Raw genomic sequence first — 25,494 nt, 5'->3', positions numbered from 1 at the left:
TGTGGCAGGGGGGTTGGAACCAGAAGAGAAGACAAGTAGACAGTGAGGTGGAGACTGTGAGGATTATGAAGATAGCATCAATAAGGGAAAGAGTAGGCAGAAAGCAGATGAACGCGAAAGAACTGGTAGTCTGAAGTGCATCTGCTTTAATGCAAGAAGTATAGTAGGTAAGGCAGATGAACTGAGGGCTTGGATTAGTGTCTGAGAATGTGATGTTATTGCAATCACAGAGACTTGGTTGAAGGACAGGCATGATTAGCAACTAAATGTTCCAGGATATAGATGGTTCATACAGGACAGGGAGGGAAGTAAAAGGGGGTGGGGGGGGGGTATGGTGGAGTTGTACTGTTGGTCAGGGATAATAAGACAGCTGTGTTAAAGGAGGACACTATGGAGGCCTTGAGTAGTGAGGCATTATGGGTGGAGCTGAGAAATAAGGGTGCAGTTACATTGTTGGGGCTGTATTACAGGCCTCCCAACAGTGAGCATGAGGTAGAAGAACAAATAGGTAAACAGATTATGGAAAGATGTAGGAGCAATAGGGGAGATTTTAATTTTCCCAACATTGACTGGGATACACTTAGCGTCAGAGGTCTGGATGGGATAGAATTTGTAAGAAGCATCCAGGAGAGTTTTCTAGAGCAGTATGTCAATAGTCCGACGATGGAAGGGGCCATATTGGACCTGGTAATGGGGAATGAGCCAGGCCAGGTGGTCGAAGTTGTGGTGGAAGATTTCTTTGGGAACAATGACCACAATTCTATAAGTTTTAGAATACTCGTAAATAAAGAAGAGAGTGGTCCTAAGGGAAGAGTACTAAACTGGGCCAAGGCCAATTATATCAAAATTATGCAGGAGCTGGGAAATGTGGATTGGACACAGCCATTTGAAAGGAAGTCCACATTTGATATGTGGGTGGCTTTCAAAGATAGGTTAAAGATGGTGTAGGATAGGTATGTCCCGTTGAAGGCAAAGGATTGGAAGGGCTAGATTCGTGAACCATGGATGACAAGAGAAATCATACAACTAGCCAAGAGGAAAAGGGAAGTGTACATAATGTCCAGGCAACTAAGAACAGAATGGGCCCTGGAGGAATACCAGAAGGGTGGGACCAGTCTTAGACGAGGAATCAAGCAGGCTAAAAGAAATCATGAAATAGTTTTAGTGAGCAGAATTAAGGAGAAACCCAAAGCTTTTTATTCTTATAAAAGAAGCGAGCGGGTGACTAGAGAAAGGATTGGTCCACTAAAGGATAATGAAGGAAGGCTGTGGGTCGAACCTGAGTGAATGAGTGAGATTCTGAATGATTACTTTGCACTAGTGTTCACTGAGGAGAGGAACATGATGAATGTTGAGATTAGAGATAGACGCTTGATTAGTCTGGATCACGTTGACGTAAGTAGGGAAGGTGTGTTGGATAGACTAGAGGTTATTAAGGTGGACAAATCCATAGGACTGGATGGGATCTATCCCAGGTTGTTGAGGGAGACAAGAGAGAAAATAGCTGGGACCCTGAAAGATATCTTTGTGTCATCCTTAAACACAGGTGAGGTGCCAGAGGACTGGAGGGTTGCTTATGTTGTCCCCCTGTACAAGAAGGGTAGTAGGGATATTCCAGGTAACTACAGACCAGTGAGCCTGATGTCAGTGGTGGGAAAGTTGCTGGAGAAGGTACTGAGGGATAGGATCTATTTATGTTTGGAAAAGAATGAGCTTATCATGATAGGCAACATAGTTTTGTGCAGGGGAGATCATGCCTTACCAATTCAATAGAGTTCTTTGAGGAAGTGACCAAGTTGATAGATGAAAGAAGGGCTGTTGATGTCATATACATGGATTTTAGTAAGGTGTTTGATAAGGTTCCCCATGGTAGACTAATGGTAGACATGATGTGCAGGGTGTTGTAGCTAGGTGGATAAAGAACTAGTTGAGCGACAGAGAGTAGAAGTTGAAGGGAGTTTCTTGAAATAGAGAAAGGTGACCAGTGGTGTTCCATAGGGATCATTGCTGGGGCCACGGTTGTTTGAGTATACATAAATGATCTGGAAGACGGCACTGTTGGTATGATCAGCAAGTTTGCAGATGACACAAAGATTGGTGGAATAGCAGAAAGCATAGGGCACTGTCAAAGAATACAGTAAGAATATAGATAGACTTGAGATTTGGGTGGAGAAGTGGCAGATGGAGTTCAGTCCAGGCAAATGTGAGGTGATGCACTTAGGCAAGTCTAATTCTAGAGTGAATTATACAGTTTACAGAAGAACCTTGGGAAAAGCTGATGATGAGTAGAGAGATCATGGAGTGCAGGTCCATTGTACCCTGAAGGTTGCTGCACAGAGTGGTCAAGAAGGTATATAGTATGCTTGCTTTCATTGGATGGGGCATTGAGTATAACAGTTGGCAGGTCATGTTAAAATTGTACACAACATTGGTTCAGCTGCATTTAGAATACTGTGTACAGTTCTAGTCGCCACATTACCAAAAGGATGTGGATGCTTTGGAGAGGGTGCAGAGAAGGTTTAGGAGAACATTGCCTGTTATGAAGGTGCTAGCTATGAAGAGAGGTTGAGTAGGTTAGGATTGTTTTCATTCGAAAAAAGGAGATTGAGAGGCGACCTGATTGAGGTCTACAGTATCATGAAGGGTATAGACAGGGTGGATAGAGATAAGCTTTTTCTAGAGTGAAGGATTCAGTAACGAGAGATTACACTTTCAAGGTGAGAGGTGAAAAGTTTAAGGGGGATACATGCGGCAAGTACTTTACACAGAGGATGCTGGGAGTCTGGAACGCATTGCCAGTAGAGGTAGTAGAGGCAGGCATGGTATGTTCTTTAAGATGTGTCTGGACAGATGCATGAGTAGGTGAGGAGCAGAGGGATACAGATGGTTAGGAATTGGGCGACAGGTTTAGACAGTAGATTTGGATTGGCTCAGGCTCGGAGGGCCAAAGGGCCTGTTCCTGGGCTGTGAATTTTCTTTGTTCTTTGTTTTTTAAAAATTTCCGATATGGTTGGATGGATTCCAATGTTATGGTTATTGTGGAGCAGTTGGTTCGGGAAATAGCTGGCTCTAAAGCACAAGGCTTCAGCTCCACAGGTGGTGAGACCATAAAACATAGGAACAGAAATTAGGCTATTCAGCCCATCGAATCTGCTCTGCCATTCAATCATGGATGATACGTTTCTTATCCCATTCTCCCATCTTTTCCCCATATCCCTTGATTCCTTTGACAATCAAGAACATATCCATCTCAGTCTTAAAGACACTCAATGACCTGGTCTTCATAGCCTTCTGTGGCAATGAATTCCACAGATTCGCTTTTCTCTGGCTGAAGAAGTTTCTTCTTATCTCCACTCTAAGAAATCGTCCCTTTAATCTAAGGCAGTGCCGTTGGGTCCTTGTCCCTCCTACCAAGCTGTTAGTGCCCACAGCTTGTGCTGTATCCAGTGCCATAACCTGCTTCTTCATTTCCATTGGAGTGAATCAACTTGACCGAAGACTGATATTTATGGTTCGGGAAATTGTAAAAGGAGGCTGACATAGATAATCCACTCAAAACTGCAGGGTTTTTTGGAAATTGAAACTTGCCTTGTGACTGGTTTCTTGATGACACACATACCTCTCAACTGAACATTTGTCCAAAAGTAAATTAGCATTTTAAAAAAATCACTCATGAGATGTAGGTGTCGCTAGCAGGGTCAGCTTTTATTGCCTGTCCCTAATCGCCTCTCGAGAAGATGGTGGTGAGCTGCCTTCTTAAACTGCTGCAGTTTATTTGTGTAGGGAAGGGATTCCAGGATTTTGACAGTGAAGGAATTGCAATATATTTCCAAGTTAAGATGGTGAGAGGCTTGGAGGGGAACTTGAAGTGGTGGTTTTCCTGATTTTCTGTTGCCCTTGTCCTTTAGGTGAAAGTGATCAGGGTTTGGAAGGATCTTTGCTGAATTTCTGCAGTGCATCTTGTAGATTATACACAGGGGAGTGGATGCTTGTGGATATGGTTCCAATCAAGTGGGCTGCTTTGTCTTAGATGATGCCAAGCTTCTTGAGTATTGTGGCAGCTGCAATCATCCAAGCAAATGGGGAGTATTCCATCACACTCCTGACTTGTGCCTTGTAAAGGCTTTTGGAAGTCAAGAGGTGAGTACTCACTGAAGTATTCCTAGCCTCTGACCTGCTCTTATCGCCTCTGTGTTTATGCGGAGAATGCAGTTGAGTTTCTAATCAATGGTAACACCCAGGATATTGATTTTAGGGATTCGGTGATGGTAATACCATTGAATGTCAAGGGGTGGTGGTTAAATTGTCTCTTTTCTTAGGTAGTCATTGCCTGGAATGTTAAATATCACTTGTTAGCCCAAGCCTGGATATTGTCTTGTTCCATTTGAATATGGACTGCTTCAGTGGCTGAGAAGTCCTGAACATTGCTGAACATTGTGTAATCATCAGTGAATATCCCCACTTCTGACCTTATGATGGAGGGAAAGTCATTGATGAAGCAGTTGAAGATAGTTGGGCCTAGGACACTACCTTGAGAACCTCCTGCAGAGATGTCCTGGAGCTGAAATGACTGACTTTCAATAACCACAGCTTTCTTCTTATGTGCTTGGTATGACTCCAACCACTGGGGAATTTGGCACCTGAAAACCATTGATTCCAATTTTGAAAACGCATTGGGTTGAATGTGGACTTGATGTCAAGGTATGTCACTCTCAATCACTTCATAATAAAGCTGTGAGATTCTCTTATTACTTCACTATATATTGAGGTATTTGTGTACTACAATATGAAATCTTATTCTCAGAATATGTTCCTGCAGTTAAATAATTCAACCTCAGGATGTACATGTTAGAATAACTGAATTAGAGGCTTCCTATTGCTAGTCAGTTAGCTCAGTTGGCTGGTTTACAATGCAGTGTGATCCCAACAGTGTGGATTCAATCCCTACACAGTTAAGGTTGCCACAAAGGACTCTCCTTCTCAACCTCTCCCCTTGCCTGAGATGCAGTGACCCTGAGGTTCAACCACCACCAACTGTCTCTTTCTCTCTTCTCTCTCTAATGAGAGAACAGTTCTATAGTTTGGTAAGGAAGTGAGGTCTGCAGATGCTGGAGATCAGAGCTGAAAATGTGTTGCTGGAAAAGCGCAGCAAGTCAGGCAGCATCCAAGGAACAGGAGATTCGACGTTTCGGGCATAAGCTCTTCTTCAGGATGCCCGAAACGTCGAATCTCCTGTTCCTTGGATGCTGCCTGACCTGCTGCGCTTTTCCAGCAACACATTTTCAGCTATAGTTTGGTAAGACCATGGTGACTTTATCTTTACCTTTATATGCATGTACCATCCTGTAACCATACTTTTTAAAAAAAAATTCCTATGATACAGACATTTATTTAGTTGAAAAACACACTTAGAAGATTTCTACATTTGAATGTAGAATATAGTTACTGTTGTGTAGCTTAAATAAGAATACAAATAGACTTTTAACGTACCATATCATTGACATGAAGATTACAGCCACGATTAACCACCAATACCAATCTCCTTTATCACAAAACACAGCCATCAAAAGACCAACCAGAGTGCCATTGTATCCATAAAGCCCTGCTGCAATTGCGGATCTATAATGGTGCAAGTAAAAAAGTAGCAAGTTGGAGCTAAACACTTTTCCAGACATTTATTTAATATATAAAAAAGATTTTGCCTGCTTTGATCTTGGGAAAAGTCATGGAAAACAAACACACTTAGAAAATAAAAATGTAAATATCTGAACACAGAATTGTTCTGAATCAATTAACAGCACCATATTAAGTATTGACTTCAAATTAGAAAATGATTCATTATACGGAAAATGATCATAATTTAGCAGGTATTATTCAAGATGAAGATTCGTTGCTTAAAAACAAATCGTATCAAAGAGATTCTTAAAAGCAGCATTTATCTTGAGCCGTTGAGAACGTTAACTTTGAGTTGGTGCACATGAACACTTTGACAGAGCAACAACGGACACCTGAGCTACAAATCTTCAACCAGACTTTAAACAAAAACTCTAGTTCTGGGTGAATATGACCCAAACCATGTGACCTAGTACATATCATATCAGTTAGTTATTAACAAGGAGGGTGTAATATATTTTTATGATCTCAGTTGGGAACTGAAACTATTTCAAGCTTCATAATTTTGAGCACCTTAATAAAGCCATCTCTTAATTTTCTGCTCTAAGGAGAATTAGCCCAATTTCTCTAATCCTTTCTTGTCCCAAAAATCCCTTATTCCTGGTAGCATTCTAGTGAATCTCCTTTACATTCTTTCCAGGGCTTTAACATTCTTCCTTAAATAAAGTGTCTAAAACTGAACTTAATATTCTAAATTTCATCTGACCAATACTTTGTAGAGATATAGCATCACTTCTTTGCTTTCATACTCTACTCCTGTATTTATAAACCTGACGATCCTATAAATCTTATTAACAACTATTTCAACTTGCCTGACCAGCTTCAGACAATTATGCACTTGAATCCCAAGCTCCATCTGCTCCTGTACTTCTTTCACAGTTGTACTGTTAAGCCTGTATTGTCTCTCCAAGTTTCTTCTAACAAAATGCATTAACTCCAGTTTCTCTGCACTGAAATTCATCTGCCAGGTGTCTGCCCATTTGGCCAATTTATCAGTGTGTCTCTGAAGTCACTCACAATTCGCTATTCTTCCTAGCTTAGTTTCATTTGCAAATTTTGCCCCCAATACACATCTTCAAACTGTTTCAAGAGGCTCAACAGCAATCCCTGGGGAGCACCACTTCCAACTCACCTCCAGTCTGAGAAATGCTCATTTATACTTAACCTCTGTTTCCTTATCCTACAGCCAAATTCTAATGCATGCTGCCAAGGACAAATCAAATATTTCTAATTGTATAATCACCCTGCCATGTGGCACTGTATCGGATGCTTGCTGTAAGACCAAATACATAATATCCATAGCATTACCCTCATCCATTGCCTGAGTCACTTTGTGAAGGAACTCAATTAAATTAATCAGATTAGAGCTGCCCTTGACAAAGCCATGATGACTGCTTAATATGAACTTAGAAAAAAAAGTGTATAATTATCTTATCCCTTATTATGGCCTCCATCAGATTTCCCACTATTGTTGTTAAGCGGGCAGGTTTGTAGTTTCCTGGGTTATCCTTTGTCTCTTTCGTAAACAACGGCATCACATTTGCGATCCTCCAGCCCCCAAGGACTGATCCTATGTTCAAAGAGGTCAGGAAGATTTCTGATAATGGTCTTGCAATTTGCTTCCTTACCTCACTCAGCAATTTTGGATGCACCCCAGCTGGCGACTACCCTACGTGGAGTACTGACAGCCTTTTTAGCACATCTTCTTTATTAAAAACTATACTGTTCAGTTGCTCAACACTCACATTTCCTAATTTGATAAAGACAGAAGCAAACCACTCATTTAATACCTCCGCTATACCTCTTGCTTCAGTAGGCAGCGTGCTCTTTTTGTTCCTTATGCCCCATTTTATTCTTCACTATCGAAAGGATTAGGACAACATAATTTTTGACAACATGCCAAATCTAGAATTTTGAAATTAGCTGCTCAATTGTTCAATGTGAATGCTATTGGTGGCTTCCAATAAGAGCTGCAACATTGTTTATATGGTCATTGTAAACAATTCAGAGACTTATCTTTTTCTTAACTCTGATCTTTTTGCGTTCACTTCTTATTTCTAACCTGTGTCTGCGTGTTGACTTACTATTTCTACTTCTGTTTAGTCTTTAATTAACTCATGCATATTGTTAATTCAAGATTAAACCATAAGGTCATTTGAGTTTGCGAGAGGTTATCCACAAAGGAAGTGATACTTTTCAAATTATCCTTCATGCCACCAACTGAGTGGATGGGTGAATAACTAGTGAGAGCCAGTTCAACCTTCCTCACCCGGGCACTTTATGATTTGGCGTATCCTGTCTGGATCCAAAATCAACTGTGTAATTTCACCCAGAGCTTGTTCATAACATTGACCATTTCCAGACTGTGTCCAGTAATTACTGAATTTTTATAAATAATAGCTAATTGCTCAGTTTAAGTTATTTTGATCAATTTTTAAAAGAAATCTTTTTAAAAGAAGACATGTTTACCTGTTCTGACTGAGCAAAATTGCTGCCACAGTTGAGAACACTGTTCCAATGAAGCCATTTAGTGCCCACCATCGATTTTGTACAATCAGTCCCACCAAAATAATGATACCACTCAGTGGGTTGTTGACAAACATCACCTGAGCAATTCCACGGAGGTTCCAGTCAATAAGTTGAAAAATGATGTTCTTTTCTGCAATGTTGTCAGAATGAAATTATACAACTGTTAAAGAATATGACTCTTATCTGCTTCCCAAACAAATAATGGAACAACAGGTTCATAGATTATTGCAGATTTTAGAAGGTGCCACACAATTTACAGATAAAACCTTACCCCTGAAGTTAGATGATACAGTAACTTTATTACTCAGAAACAAATACTTAGCACGTAAAACACTTCAACTAATTTCTATGAAATGGATTACCAATGGCATTGCTTTTTGTAAATTTACATTGTGTTATGTACAATGTATTAATCTGTTGTTGAATTGGTTCTGTGCATTTTCAATTAAATGCAGAAAAAAGTCTAAATGTTATAGTAAATGCTAAATGAAATTATTCCAAATTTCAATGATGCATGTTATTGGGGTTTGCACATTGCCCTGTTCTTACAGCTGGCCTTAAAAACAATATCCAATCCATGCAAATTCAGGTCCTGCTCCACATACTTGCTTTTGTGATTGCCCAGAAAACCTCCTTGCAATAGTATCTGGAACAGTTCTTCTGAGAACAAAGAGGTTTGTGGGAAAATTCAATAATGATGTTATGATAGAAATATTGATATTAAAATTATGATAGAATATATGGAGCCTGTTGATCAGAGGAAAAGATTTTAGATACAGCTAAAAAGCTAGTGGCAGAATGGCTGACCCAAGCCCACCCTCCCCTAATACAATTTTATGAACACTCCAGGAGGAATTGATCAATCCAATTGCCCACAAGCCAATTTTGTCCATTTGAGGATTTTGACTTGCTCCTGCAAGGATTTTACCCACAGTGCTCACTAAACCACCAGATAAAACCTGATCAGCCTTGATGCTGAGCTGAAGGATGGGTTTACTACTTGCTGGGCAACTCTGCTCTCTAACCAGAGATCCACACAAAATGAAACTCTGCCCCAGTGTTGTCCACTGTTCTTTCCAATCATTCCATACAAGTCCCTCTCCCCTCTCGAGGGTCTGCCAACCTAGCTCTATCAAGATGCAAATCTCACCTTAAATCCCAGCACCAAGGCTAAATGCTTATGTCTCAGCCTTGCTTCAGTTCTAGCAGTGACCACTATTCTTGGTGGTGCTGTTGGGTCGGTGAGTGCTCCTGGCCCTCTGATTGGCTGACAGCATTCTGATGGAGGTGCCAATGTACTGTCTCATGGTAATGAAAGGCCTGTTGGCAGTTTGATAGTTGGACTAGCGGAGGCAGGCTTGCTCCTGTGTTTTATGCCAGGGGGTAGAACCAGCATTAAATTCAGCTTATGGTGTGTGGAGCTTTACTTGTTGCATGGCAACTGGCCTTGTAGGAATGATAAAATAGAAGCAAGGAATCCTGATCTCTTCCTGCCATTACTGAGCATGGCAAATATCCCAGAGATGTGGGTATTGAGCAATAGGTTTGTGCTTACACATAAAGCAGTGGTCAAACATTTGGGGCTGTTTAGCAGTGAAATGTGTTCAGCTATCAAATGCATTTTATCATTGACTGAGGCTCAGGTTCTATGGAACATCAATGTTTCCCAGCCACAAGGACGCAAGAGCTCAGTGGCATGACTGGTTTCTGGAAGTGGTAGCTATCGAATAAAATTGTTATCTTCTAAACTGCACTGGAAGTAAACTCAGTTAATTCATTTCAATATCAATCCAGAAAACCATCTCTTAATTGCCTGCAACATATTTACTTCTTCCTTGAAATAAGGAGATCAAATCTGCACACAGTATTCAGGATGTGGTCTCACCAAAGTCCTATATAACTGAAGAATAACCCCTTATGGTTATGATCAGTTTCTCTCATAATAAAGGTTGGCAACCCATTTGACTTTTTGATTACACATTTTATCTGCATAAAAAACTTTTTTTGTGATTTGTGCACTGAAATAATTAAATATCTCTGCGTTTTTGGATTTCTGCAATTGTTCTTTGTTGTTTTCTCATTCTTCCTGCCAAAATGAACATCTTCACATTCTCTCACATTGTACTCCTTAAGTCACATGTTCACCCACTGACTCAACTGATCTATATCTTCCAGAAAACACTTTGTGTCTTCTTCACAACAAACCTTCCTATTTATCTTAATACTGTCTCCAGGTTCAGCTATCACGCTTTCACTCCCCTCTTCTAAGTCATTGGTGCAAGTTGTAAAAGTTGAGGCTCCAGCACACACCAATGGAGGACTCCAATTTCATAACTTGCAAATCAAAGAGCCTTTTATGCATAGCCTTTATTTTCTACTAGCCAACCATTCTTTTATACTTGTTAATATATTATCCCCATACCACATGAAAGGGTGCATTTCAAAAAGCTATTTCATTCATCAAGTGCCTTCTTTCCACACGTCATATACAATCTGCTTATTCTTGATTCTAACCAAATCATTTCCACTTTGGAAGAAAAGAATTGTCATGTGTTCCTGTTCTTAAGCAAAGCAGTAGACTTATTAAACTTTCATCCTTTGTAGTTTATTCATCACTTTATCCTTGGTCACACATTTACAATTCTCAATAGATCAGGGAATGAGTTCATGTTACATAACGTTCAAAAGCATCTAATGTATTCATCACGATCCCTCTTAACCCTGTTCTAACTAAACAGCCTTGGGGCAAATCTCTATATTCCTTCATCCACTGACTATTAAATACTATTTTCCGGCAACATTGATAACCTTCAATGAAAACATCTTTCCAAATGCTAACTTACCTTTCATCCAGTAACCAAATTCTCTCATATCACCAGACAAGTAGCCAATTCTTTGCAAAAAGATTTCTTTGCGTTTATCTGAATGCAGAGTAGATACATCTTCAATCATTGCTGTTTGCTTCTTCTCCATGGATGGATCCTGTTCCTCACAGAATTGAAACAAAATCAAGCTACATGTTTAACATGAAGATACAAACAAAAGCATGATAGTAATTTGTTAACTGTACAAGTATTTTCTACATAACAAAAATAAATCTGATTCAAATCACTCTAGGTTAGTGGTCTTTAAATGCAACGTCAGATGCGAAGCTCCACAGACCTGTGCAGGTTCAGATTCACAAATTCAAAACATTCCTTTTTTCACTGGTTAAAGTAATCCTCATGGAAAGGGCTAATGCTTTTATGTAGCAGAAGTCACGTATGCAAAATTTGACAGCAGATTATAATCAAAACTGTATTACTGGCTTGAACTATTTTGTTTAATGAGTTCATAATTGCACTGCCTAGGGTATTCTGTGCATGTGATGAAATATTTAACTTGGTTATCGATCAATAAATTACTTATGAAAAATTACAGTAATTGGTAATTTGGGTCAATGGAAAGTTACTGCGGCCTTGGAACCAAGGAAATGTTGGCTTTAACTCCAAGTCTCTGATAGCTCAGCAGAAATCTTCACCTGTTGGTTAAGACAAAGTATTCAGCAGATTCAAACCATCGCCTCAGTAATCGATTTTTCCTGAGAAATAAAGAAGAACTTGCATCCAAAAGAGAATCGTTCATGTCCTCAAGACATTCTGAAGTGCTTTTAAAGTACAGTTGCCATAATAATGTGTGCAAACAATCAATTTGATCACAAAAGGACAAAAGCAGTCTTCAGCAGAGAGGCAAAATGGACAATTTTTCACTTCACCTGATTGTATTTTTAATACAGAGCAATTTAGCTTGAAAATAGGTTCTACAAATATCAATGAGACTAATGGCCAGATAGATTGCTTTGGTGACACTGGCTAAGTTGTTGGCCTAAATTATGACATACTCATAACTTGCTTACATAGAATATAGAACATAGGGGTAGGCATAGGCTATTCGGCTCTTTGAGCCTGCTCTACCATTCAATATGATCAAAGCTGATCATCTAATTCAATAGGACCTGCTCCTGCCCCACCGAACTCATCTCCGCATACTTCGACACGGTCCTGTCCCCCTTAGTCCAAGAACTCCCCACCTACGTTCGGGACACCACCCACGCCCTCCACCTCCTCCATGATTTTCGCTTCCCCGGTCCCCAACGCCTTATCTTCACCATGGACATCCAGTCCCTGTACACCTCCATCCCCCATCACGAAGGACTCAAAGCCCTCCACTTCTTCCTTTCCCACCATACCAACCAGTACCCTTCCACTGACACCCTCCTTCGACTGACTGAACTGGTCCTCACCCTGAACAACTTCTCTTTCCAATCTTCCCACTTCCTCCAAACCAAAGGAGTTACTACGGGCACCCGCATGGGCCCCAGCTATGCCTGCCTCTTCGTAGGATAAGTGGAACAGTCCATCTTACGCAACTATACAGGCTCCACCCCCCCCACCTTTTCCTCCGCTACATCGATGACGGTATCGGCGCTGCCTCGAGCTCCCACGAGGAGGTTGAACAGTTCATCCACTTTACCAACACCTTCCACCCAGACCTCAAATTCACCTGGACTGTCTCAGACTCCTCCCTCCCATTCCTAGACCTTTCCATTTCTATCTCAGGCGACCGAATCAACACGGACATCTACTATAAACCGACTAACTCCCACAGCTACCTGGACTACACCTCCTCCCACCCTGCCCCCTGTAAAAATACCAGCCCATATTCCCAATTCCTTTGTCTCCTCTGCATCTGCTCCCAGGAGGACCAGTTCCAATACCGTACAGGCCAGATGGCCTCCTTCCTCAAGGACCGCAGATTCCCCCCAGACGTGATCGACGATGCCCTCCACCGCATCTCCTCCACTTCCCGCTCCTCCGCCCTTAAGCCCCGCCCCTCCAACCGCCACCAGGACAGAACCCCACTAACCTCCATATACAGCGTATCATCGGCCATCATTTCCGCCACCTCCAAACGGACCCCACCACCAGGGATATATTTCTCTCCCCTCCCCTATCAGCGTTCCGAAAAGACCACTCCCTCCGTGACTCCCTCATTGGGTCCACACCCCCCACCAACCCAACCTCCACTCCCGGCATCTTCCCCTACAACCACAAGAAATGAAAACTTGCGCCCACACCTCCACCCTTACTTCTCTCCAAGGCCCCAAGGGATCCTTCCATATCCGCAACAAATTCACCTGCACCTCCACACACATCATCTATTGCATCCCCTGCACCCGATGTGGCCTCCTCTATATTGGGGAGACAGGCCGCCTACTTGCAGAACGTGTCAGAGAACACCTCTGGGACACCCGGACTAACCAACCCAACCACCCCGTGGCTCAACACTTTAACTCCCCCTCCCACTCCACCAAGGACATGCAGGTCCTTGGACTCCTGCATTGCCAGACCATAACAACACGACGGTTGGAGGAAGAGCACCTCATCTTCCGCCTAGGAACCCTCCAACCACAAGGGATGAACTCAGATTTCTCCAGTTTCCTCATTTCCCCTCCCCCCACCTTGTCTCAGTTAAATCCCTCGAACATAGCACCGCTTTCCTAACCTGCAAACTTCTTACTGACCTCTCCGCCCCCACCCCACTCCGGCCTATCACCCTCACCTTGACCTCCTTCCACCTATCACATCTCCATCGCCCTTCCCCCAAGTCCCTCCTCCCTATCTTTTATCTTAGCCTGCTGGGCACACTCTCCTCATTCCTGAAGAAGGGCTTATGCCCGAAACGTCGAATCTCCTGTTCCCTGGATGCTGCCTGACCTGCTGCGCTTTTTCAGCAACACATTTTCAGTTCATCTAATTCATTAGCCTGTTCTTGCTTTCTCCCCATACCTTTTGATTCCTTTATAGTATAATTTATATAGCTAGGGAAAGGAGAGGGCCACTCAAGGATAAAGGAGATAATGTATGCATTGGAGGATATAGGTGAGATCCTTATCAAATACTTTGCATCAATATTCACAAAGGTGAAGGACATGGTGGATGGTGATTTTAAACAGGGGTTTGTTGATATTCTAGGACATGGCAATAAAGAAAATAGGTGTTGGGTGTTTTGAAAAGATAGACAAGTTCCCAGAACCTGATGGAATCTACCCCAGAACAGTGAGGGAGGCAGGTGAGGAAATTGCTGGGGCCTTGCATGAAATCTTTGTATCCTCTTTAGTCACAGCAGATGTCCCAGAGGACTCCACATTTGGAGTATTGTGTGTAGTTTTGGGACCCATATCTCAGGAAGAATGTACTGGTCCTGGAGCGTGTTCAGAGGACATTCACAAGAACAGTCCCAGCAATGGAAATCTTAATATATGAGAAACGTTTGAGGTCTCTGTGTTTATTCTTGATGGAGTTTAGAAGGATGAGGAGGAGTCTAATTGAAACATATAGAATACTGAAGAGCCTGGACAGAGTAGATGTTGGGAAGATATTTCCATTGGTCAGAGAGACTAAGAGGAAATATCCACTCTACACCTGCTTCAAACAATTGGCAAAGTTAGAGTCCAGGCTAATTTCTTGATATTTTTTGTGGGGGTCTGGCCTGGTCCACAACATGTCTTTATCAATCTTTTTCTCTAATCATACTCATAGAAATTTTTGGTCACTTTTTATGTTCCCTGCAAGCTTTCTCTACCACTTTATTTTCCTTTCTTAATCAATCCCTTTGTCCTCCTCTACAAAATTCTAAACTGCTCCTGTTCTCAGGTCTGTTGTTTTTTCCCAGCCAATTTGTGTCCCACTTCCTTGGATCTAATACTACTGCTAATTTCCCTCATAAGTTCTTATTTGGCCACCTTTCTTGTTTATTTTGCACCAGATAGGAATGAACAATGTTCCAGTTCATCCATATACTCTTTGGATGTTTACTATTGCAACTCCACTGTCACATCTTTAAGTAACAATACTAATCTACGATGGTCCTGTTTGATCCTGGCCTTTGATCTCCTTGCCTATCATTTTAAAAAATTCTTATTTCTGTTTTTTGTTCTTGTCCTTAACTCGCCTTCCTCCAACTCTTTGCATTAGTTCCCATTTCACTGCCATTTTAGGTTAAAGCCTCCCCAAACAATCTTGCAAATGCTCCACCCTAGACGTCAGTCCCAGAATGAGCCAAGAGAATTGCCCCTGAGAAATTTCCAACAACAATCCTGAGCTATCTTTGAATTCCTATCACAGGAATAACACAACACCACTGGAAATTTGGCAGTAATCTCTTTTACACACATAACAAATTTATCACAGTAGAATTTTGGAAAGTCTCATGAATGTCAGATCTGGCAATTTCCTGACTAAAGTGAAAAATCACTTGGCAGATGCATATTTCAGAGTTTAGATCAGAGTGATGCTGGAAAAGCACAACAGGTCAGGCAGCATCCGAGGAACAGGAAAATTGATGGTTCGGGCAAAAGTCCTTCATCAGGAATAGGAATAGCTATTCCTGTTCAAGGGCTTTTGCCTGAAACATCGATTTTCCTGCTCCTTGGATGCCGCCTGACCTGCTGTGCTTATCCAGCACCACTCTGATCTAAACTCTGGTTTCCAGCATCTGCAATCCTCACTTTCGCCTAGATGCGTATTCCAGCCAATTTGATGACAATCACTTGTTTAGGTTCCCAGAATCTGATGACAGAAAAGACAATGGAAGAAACAGCCCTGTCAATTTTGCAAAATCCTTCTTACTAACGTCTGGAAGGACTGTCTCTCATAGTCATACTCATGGAATTATATCTTATAGACAGTGGCCCAGTTACCACCATTTCCATTTCTGTCTCACTGGAGGACAAACCAAGCTGAGATGGCAATGCAGTCAGGAGAGAGTTGCTTCAGGTTCAGGCTTCAGGTTAAACATGGATAAGGAAGAATCCTGCTAACTTCCAAAGGAAACCATCTACTGACCTCCTGCTGATGAATCAGTACTCCTCCACATTGAACAACATTTGGAGGAAACACTGAGGGTGGCAAGAGTACAAAATGTACTCTGTGTGGGCAATTTCAGTGTGCACCAACAAGGGTGGTTTGGCAGCACCACTACTGATTGAAGTAGTCAGATTCTAAAGGACTGCTGGACTTGGTCTGCGGCAAGTGGTGAGGAAGCAATATACTTGATCTCATCCTTACCAATCTGCCAGCTGCAGATGCATCTGTCCATGACATTATTGGAAAGGGTGTCCACCGCACAGTCCTTGTGGAGCTGAAGTCCTGCCTAAGAATAACCACCATTGTGTTGTGTGGCGCTATCACCGTGCTAAATGGGACAAACTATGAACAGATCTAGTAGCTCAGGACAGTATGTCCATGAGGAGCAGTGGGCCATCAACAGCAGCAGAATTGGCACAATCTGTAACCTCATGGCCTGACATATCCCCCACTCAATCATTACCATCAACCATAGTTCAATGAAGTGTGCAGGAGGGTGTACCAGAAGGAGCACTAAGCACACCTAAAAATGTGATGTTGATCTGGTGAAGCTAACAGACAGAACAACTTGTACATTAAACAGCATAAGCAGCAACATATAGAAGTTATGGGAAACTAGGAAAAAGTGGCTCTATTATTTCACCAAGTTATTGGGACAATAGAAAGGAATGACCTAAATTCAAAAACCAGATGTTTAGGCACAGATGAGAAAGGATAAAAACTGGAAGTCGGGCACAGGGACTCAACAGTAACCACAAGATAGGATAGAGCACAAAGGAAGTAATAATGGGACCTTGTCAGAAAAACTCGGAGATAATCATGGAAGATTTTAAGTTACATAAAGACTGGAAAATCAGGTAGTTCCAGGTAGCCTTGATGATAAACTCATCGAATGTTTCTTTGTCAATTTGTGACAACAACATATTTGGAGCCAAACAGAAAGCAGTCTTTACTAGATCAGCGCTTTAAACCTAGATGAATGATCTTATAGTGAAGACTCCACTGGGTAGCAGTGAACATTGTAAGTATTCAATTTTGAATTCTGTTTGAGGGATAGGGAAATCGGTCTGAGAATAAGAAAATTTTAAAATTTAAGTAAGGGGTACTTATGTGAGTAAGAAAGCAGAGTATGAAAGTGAGCTGGCAAATTAAGTTGAAAACTGTGTCAATCAAGATGAAATGGCTGACATTTAAGGAATGCTGAATACACAGAATAGATAGTTTAAAATCACACAACACCAGGTTATAGTCCAACAGGTTTATTTGGAAACATATCGAAAAAGACCTGGATTGTTTGTTAAGTCTCTCATTTTTTTAGAATGAACATGTTGGTTTCAGTTCTTTCATATGTAAATCACAGAACATTTAAAAATTAAATTCTCAAGTGAACTTTAACAATTGGTGTCATGTCAGCCCAGATAATTGTTAAAGTTCACTTGAGAATTTAATTTTTAAATGTTCTGTGATTTACATATGAAAGAACTAAAGCCAACATGTAAGGTAAGAGCTGTCCATGTGTGAGACTGTCTGTGCCACAATGGTCAGACTGATTGTAATCCAAAAAATGGAGTTACAGAATCTTGCATGGATTCATGCAGTTTTAGAGCAAAGTAAAATGTAATTCTGCAAATACAAATTCACCCCACAAACTTATATGCGTATGTGTGCACATGGGTGTGTGTGGTGGGGTGGGAGGTGTTATGAATGTATGGGTCTGCATGAATTGTATTAAATTTATTGTCACATGTACCGAGGCACAATGAAAAGCTTTGTCTTGCGAGCAATACAGACAGATCACATAGTAGCATAGATAGTAAATAATAAGTAAACAGCGGCAAAAACAAAAACACAGGTACAGGCGAAAGTTATGAGTTTGTGAGTCCATTCAGTATTCGAACAACAGTAAGGTAGAAACTGTTACAAAACCAGCTGGTGCATGTGTACAGGCTTCTGTACCTTCTCCCCAATGGTAGAGGTTGTAAAAAAACATTGCCAGGTTGGGATGGATCTTTGAGAATGCTGGCAGCGGGCCTGGTAGATGGATTCTGTAGATGGGAGGTTGTCTGGGCTAAGTTCACCACTCTCTTAACCATCTCCGATCTTGAATGGTACAGTTGCCATACAAGGTAGTGATATATCCAGACAGAATGCTCTCGACACTCTGACATGTCTTGCAGAAGATTGTATGGTGTTGTCCTGAAAGCCAGGCAGTTTGCTACGAACAATGAGCTATTTGAGGTTTGATGGTTGTTTAAAGGCAAGAAGTGGAAGTGTGGGGAATCACAGACCCATACACTCATGCAGACCCTCTCTCATATGCTCACATATACACTCCCACAGTCTCACATGCACCCTATACAGACTTATACCCCTTTAGGCTCACACTCACACACATACACACACTCTCTCACAGATACTCATAACCGTCCCCCCACCACACACACACACACACGCATACACACACATTCATGCATACACATATAAGTCTGTGGGGTGAATTTGTACTTGCAGAATTACATTTTACTTTGCTCAAAAACTGCATGGATCCATGTAAGATTTTGTAAATCCATTCTGTAAAAGATGAGAGACATAACAAACAATCCAGGTCTTTTTCAATATATAATTTCAGTTATATCACACTGTAGACCTTTGCAATAAATTCTGTGTCTTACGATCTTATACTCCACAACCACCTGATGAAGGAGCAGTGCTCCAAAAGCTAGTGCTTCCAAATAAACTTGGTGGAATATAACCTGGTGTTGTGTGATTTTAAACTTTGTACATCCCAGTCCAACACCGCCATCTCCAAATCATGACAGAATGGATACATGGCATCAAATAACAAAAGTTCCAAGGGACAGGCCCATCATCTCTGATTAGCCAGAAAATTTTAAAATAGCATCAAATACAAAGAAAAAACCTATAATTGAATAAAGACAGGAGTTAAGTCAGAAGATTGAGCAGATTTTTTTGTTAAAAAAAGCAAGAAATGACCATAAAAGTAAGGAAGAAGGGAAACATTTGTCTGAGAGAAACTTAACCAGAAATATGAAAACAGACAGTAAGAGTCTGTATAAATGTTTTAAAAAGAAAAGAATTAACAAAGTGAGCACCGTTCCTTCAGAAAGTGAATCTAGAGAATTCGTAATGGAAAATAAGAAGGCATACGAATCCAATGAACATTTTGCTTTAGTCTTCAGTTCAGAGGATGCAAGGAAAAACACAATCACCAGAGAAGCAGATATGGATTGACAAGTGCCGAGGTTCTGATGAAGCCCATCATTGGCTCTTAAAGAAGTGGCTAGTGAGATAGTTGAAACATTGGCTTCAACTTTCCCAAGCTTGCGAGATTCAGGAAAGATCCTATTAGATTGGAATATACCACATGTGGCTTTTTTATTCAAAAAGTGAAGGGGATAGAAAGTAGGAAGCTACAGGATAGTTAAAGAAGCTGTAGTAAGGCACTTAGCTGCTTTAAGCTACTTGGATAGAGTCAACAGGATTTTGTGACTAATCTGTTGGAGTTCTTTGATGAGATAACATGTACTGTGGATAAAGGGGAACCAGTAGATGTATTGCACTTAAATTTCTAGTGTCTATTTAATAAGGTGCTACATGAAAGGTTGTTGGAGAAAATTAAAGCTCATAATTTAGGGATGATATTTTGGCAAGGATAGAAGATTGACTAACAGTGTAGCAGAGTGTAGGCACAACTGGTTCTTCTTCAGGTTAGAAAGATGTAACAAGTTATGTGGCACAGTGATCAGTGTTTGAACCTGAATTGTTTACCATTTATATAAATGACTTGGACAAAGGGCGGAAGGAATGGTTTCCAAATTTATTTATTATACAAAGATAGATGGGAGCATAAGTTGTGAAGGGTTCATAAGGAGGCTGCAGAGAGTGCTAGGTAATTAAGTGGGTGGGAAAGATGTGACTAATTGAGTATGATATAGTAAAATGCAAAGTTATCCATTTTGTTAGTTAGAATAAAAAAGAAGCATCTTATTGAAGTGGTAAGTGCTCTGAGATGTAGAAGAATGTTGAGGATTTTGTGCATGAATTGAAAAAGGTTAGTATGCAGAGCACAGCAAGTAGCTAGAAAAGCTTAAATAATGTTATTATTTGTTGTGAGCAGAATCAAATACAAACATAGCAAGGTTGTGCTTCAGTTATCCAGGACATTGGTGAGGTTATATTTGGAGTATTGCGCACAGTATTGGTCATTGAATTTAAATGGAAATATAAATATATTGAAGGGCATTCCGAGAAGATTTACTGCACCAACATCTGAAAAGGTTGTATAGAATAAGTTTGTATCCATAGGAGTTTTGAAGAGTAATAGGTGACCTCACTGAAATATCCTGAGAGACTTTGACAGGGTAAATGTGAAAAGGATCTTCCTTTCGTAGAAAATCCAGAACTAGTAGTCACTGCTTAAAAATAAGGGTTGAGAGTCTTTTGGAGCTTTCTTTATGAAAGATGGTGAAAGCAGGATCCTTTAAATATTTTTAAGGCAGCGGTAAGACAGATTTTTGTTGAGCAAGGGGATAAAAGGATGCTGGGAAAAGGCAGAAATGTGCATGTTATAATCAGCTCCGCCACAATCCTATTCAATGGTGGAGCAGCTTGAGGATTGAAATGGCCCATCCTGCTCCTTGTTCATACATCTGTATGTTTGACTAAAGGCTGAAGTTTTATGGAATATCCTGAATGAATGCAGCTGTAAGAATACTTGGCATGGTTGCTCAGTGGTTAGCGTTGCTGCCTCACAGTGCCAGGGACCTTGGTTCGATTCCACGTCTGGGGACTGTCTGTGTGGAGTTAGCACGTTCTCCAAGTATCTGTGTGGGTTTCCTGCCAATGCTCCAGTTTCCCCTCAGTCCAGAGAAGTAGGGTTTAGGTGGATTGGCCATGCTAAGTTGCTGATAATGTCCAGGGATGTGTAGATTAGGTGGGTTAGCCATAGGAAAGGTAGGGTGATAGTCGGGGGGTGGGATGCTCTTCAGAGGGTTGGTGAGGACCAGATGGGCTGAATGGCCTGCTTGCACACTGCCAGAATTCTATGAATACTCATGGAATTCAATGCCATGTACTAGATCAGAACCCTTGCTACTGAATTTAATGTGCGCCTACTTTATCACCAGTGTCCTGAAGCCTCAATATTTAAAATCTCGAGAATACATTGTCAGAAAATGTCAATAGCACTATCAAGTCACACAACTACTGACAACAATAAGGTTAAGAAAAGCAACATTTTGGGAATATTCTAACTTACAAGATACTCTTCAAGTTGCACACAATGCTAACTTGGAAAAATAAGATTTTAGTATTACTGGATTGAAATCATGGAATTCCGAACATTATTGTGGGTTCGTTATCACTGGCATCATTATAAGGACTACTTGGTTCTGAAAGAAATTTTACTGAGGAAGGAAGAGAAATGTCTGGCATAAACAAAAAAGAAGCTTTTGTACGATTTAATTTTAGCAATACAAAACCTGTGGGAACTGTATTTGAAGCTGCAGAACAAAATAAGACCAATAATGTTTATTAATATTGAAGGATTGAGTTTTATAGCAGGTCTACAGGAAACAGGGTCTTCAACTTTTATAGCAGTCTAAGAACTCTGTGACCATAGGAAACTGCATTGTATCAAATATTCAATTTTTTTTTCAAAATGATGAGAAATGCTATGAGTGCACAAAGTTATGGATTGTAGTGAAGATGGCCATGAATTATTTATAACTGTTGCTAACATTCTCAAGCATCACTTGTGTTTGTCATGTCCTGTTGCTAGCCATAATACTACCTGTATTCAAGCCATCTGGAACTTAACTGGTGAACATTACTAAGGTACAGGAAGAACTTGTTCAATACGATAAGAGCATGTATAAATCATTAATAGTGTCCAGCGAGTCTCTTATACGTGAATCTGTGACCTTCCTCACGTCCACAATCATTCGCAAAATTTTTGACTTGACCTGCATTGAAAATAAATGGTCAATATATTTTCATACCTTTGAGCCAATTCCTTCACAGATATCTGTTCTGATATCACTCTGTTTAATTATTGTTTCCTTCTGTATGATTTCTGTTCTCTGATGATCCATGAATGGAAATGTTTCCTGAACAAAAACATTTACTAAAATATGTAAGTTTGTTCAAATGTTTTTGAAGTTTTTTGTATAATCAAACAATCCAATATTCATAGCAAACATACACAAAAATAGCTTATCTTGGATATTTACAGCATAATTTTAATATGTAGCTCAATAGAAAACTGCATGTAGCTAGGCAAAATGTGTCAATGTCTTAATTTGGTTGCTTATTCAAAGAATATCAATCAGTACGAATTTATTATTTTGCTGTAGCTTCACTTTTCCAAAAATAAAATCATAATTTTTTTTAATAAAACCATTACCAACATCAACGATTTACTCTAACTGCAGTTAGGACAACCAGTATGCTGAATTAATATAATTTATGTGACATATTAAATATGATTACTTTGTCAATCTAGAAACAAAGCCATTCAGAGAATGTGTGTAGAGGGTTTAATGCTGTGTGGGTGGGGAGAGGACAAGGTGTCTTAATTTGTCATTATGAGAAAAATCTTTCTTTCAATATGCACAAAAGAATTCAAACAAATTCCAATCAAAACAACAGCTCTGGCTTTAATAAATTTGTTAATGAATTTGTTATCGCGTCTGACATAATATTTTAAGCATGTGAGCAAATATTTCACTTCTTTATTAATCAATAGATTACTTATAAAAGTTACTGAAAGAAATTATTTACCACAGTGTTAGGTTTGCACAGTTCAGTTCCAGAAGCACAACAGTTGGCTGAATTGATGCAATGTATGTAGCAAATCAGATATCACTTTGTCAATCTAAAAACAGAACCATTTAGAGATGATGATGGTGGCGGTAGTGGTGGTGGGTAGGGGATGCAGGGGTGGGGTTTGGGAGGGGAGATGAGGAGGGATCATGCATGGGGAAATGGCCTCAAATTATCATTATGATACAAATCATTCTTTCTATTGCAGACAAGAAACGACAAAATTATAACTGATAGGAGAAGAGTTTCAGATCCACCAACGAAGGAAGAACTATTGGGTTTGATTATTAGGAATGAGTTGGGTAAAGTGGATCAAGAATCAATAGGGCACCATTTAGGGAATTATGTTATATGTTAGCTATAGAAATTGAAAGACAGTCAATTTCAACTGGTTAAGAACATATCAGACCCTGATCATCAAAAGTTAGCAGACAAAGCCACAACAGAATAATGGTATGCTTTTAAAGAGCAAATAATTCGCTAATGACAAAAGATATAATCAGCAAAATAAAATAGATTAAGTGTGTAATAAACAGATGTCAGTATGATAATGAAGTGAGATTTAAAGTTAGCTTTAGAGGGATTATCTAAAAGGAAATAAATGAGATAAAGAGAAAGTCAAGGAAGAGACTGGCAGTTAACATAAAAGGGAATCAGAAATCTTTTCTTGGCATTTAAATAGTAAAAGAGTAGTACAGGCACAGTGGAGCCAGTCAAGAATCCAAAAGTTGATTATATGTAGAGGCAGAAGACATAGTTGAAGCCCGAGATGAATTGTAACAGAGGCAATGGTTTAGACACGTGATGGACTAAAAGTTGATAGATATGAGGTGTCAGAAAACCTGGTCATACCTAAATTTGGTAAGTTACCCTAACTACATAGAATATATTCTGAGAGGATGTTTCTCCTCATGGGAGAGTTTCAGAGAAGACAGAATTGTCTCAGAATAATGGGTGCTAATTTAAGTCTGAGATGAGGATTTTCTTCTCTTAGAGTTGAGAGTATTTGGAACCCTTTGCTACAGAGAGCTGCGGGGTCAGAGTCCTTGTGTATATTAAAACTGAGATAGATAAAGTCTTGATCAGTAGGGGAATCAAGAATTATGGGGAAAATGCACAAAAGTGAACATGAGGAATGTCAGATCAGCCATGATCCTATTGAATGATAGAATAGGCTCAAGGGGCTATTCAGACAACTTCTGTTCCTATTTCCTTTGGTCTTATGGTTAAATCCAAGGCAGGACAGAAATTGTGGAGCACAGAGTTTGCAATTTTGACCATAATGAGGCTAACTACTATTCTCTGAGGGAGGGAATATCTTCATAGAGAAAATGACTTCCATTTAGAAATCAATCTTCCAGTCCTTGATATGGTTGTAGAGGTCTGGAAAATCACAGATATTAAATTTTCATTCCAAAAGGGTACAATAATTAGGCCAGCAACTACAGACCCATTTATTCTTAGTCAGGTGAAAGCTTTTTCAGACAATAATCCACAGTTGCTCTGAGAATTACTGTTTGAATAACTAAAACTAACACACAATTCAGCACCTGGAAAAAGTGTTCAAAGTTAACATACTTAACCAATCTTAAGAAACTTTTAACAGAAAGCTGATAAGGCTAATGTGAAGATTTGTGTACATGATTTTTCGAAAGCTTTTGATGTAATGCGACTGTGACAGATAAAAAAATGTTTCAGCAAATTTAAAGACCGTGTAATAAAAGGGGCAGTGACAATTTGTAAAGATTGCTGAGTGACAGAGGATAGTTGCTTTTTTAGACTTTAGAAAGGTAAACTGTGGTCTTATTAGATTTTTTAGATCTTATTTTTATTGTGAAGTTTTCTAAGGGATGATAATAGGGTTACTGTTCTTCTTTGTGTACGTTGATGTTATAGACCTGGATGTACAGGACAAAGTGAAGACTGCAGATGCTGGAGATCAGAGCTGCAAATGTGTTGCAGGAAAAGCACAGCAGGTCAGGCAACATCCAAAGAGCAGGAGAAGGCTCATGCCCGAAATGTCGATTCTCCTGCTCTTTGGATGCTGCCTGACCTGCTGTGCTTTTCCAGCAAAACATTTTCAGCTCTGGATGTACAGGACACAATACCAAATTCTGGATGTTATGAAACCCAGACGGATTGTTAGGAGGACAGAGCTAAACATTCTAAGAATGCACAGGTAAGTGGCAGATGAAATTTAAACCAGAGAAGTAAGAAACGTGATGTAGAATGAAACGAAACATTATAAAGAAAAGGTCACAACTTTAAAGGAAATGAGGTTACAAGGAGATGGGGGATGAAAACTTGCACAAATCATTGAAGGTAGCAGGAGAGGTTGCAAAGATGATTAAAAAGACCCAGACTGACAGTTAACATAATGGTGAATCCCAAGGTCTTCCATGCACATTTAAACAGTACCTGGAGGTGTAGGGCTGATTATGAACCAAAAAGGGGATTTATACATGGAGACAGGGAAGCATAGCTGAGATGTTAAATTAATATTTTTCATCTGCCTCTATTAAGGAAGCAGATGCTACCCAGG

At 40.2% G+C, this 25,494-nt stretch overlaps 1 protein-coding gene across 1 annotated transcript in view; it reads right to left on the bottom strand.

Moving 5' to 3' along the window:
• Positions 1-25,494, bottom strand: part of LOC132807725 (urea transporter 2-like) — a 110,640-nt gene that overhangs the window by 30,191 nt on the left and 54,955 nt on the right. The window contains exons 3-6 of the mRNA XM_060821774.1: positions 22,130-22,237; positions 11,046-11,184; positions 8,143-8,332; positions 5,491-5,619 (exon numbers count right to left, since the gene is read on the bottom strand). Of these exons, the coding sequence (XP_060677757.1) occupies positions 5,491-5,619; positions 8,143-8,332; positions 11,046-11,184; positions 22,130-22,237 (566 nt within the window). The remainder of the gene's footprint in view (positions 1-5,490; positions 5,620-8,142; positions 8,333-11,045; positions 11,185-22,129; positions 22,238-25,494) is intronic.

The sequence above is a fragment of the Hemiscyllium ocellatum genome, chromosome 1, assembly GCF_020745735.1.
Source record: "Hemiscyllium ocellatum isolate sHemOce1 chromosome 1, sHemOce1.pat.X.cur, whole genome shotgun sequence".
NCBI classification, from domain to species: domain Eukaryota; kingdom Metazoa; phylum Chordata; class Chondrichthyes; order Orectolobiformes; family Hemiscylliidae; genus Hemiscyllium; species Hemiscyllium ocellatum.
The sequence above is the reverse complement of the archived record's forward strand: the minus strand, read 5'-3'. Positions and strand labels throughout refer to the sequence as shown.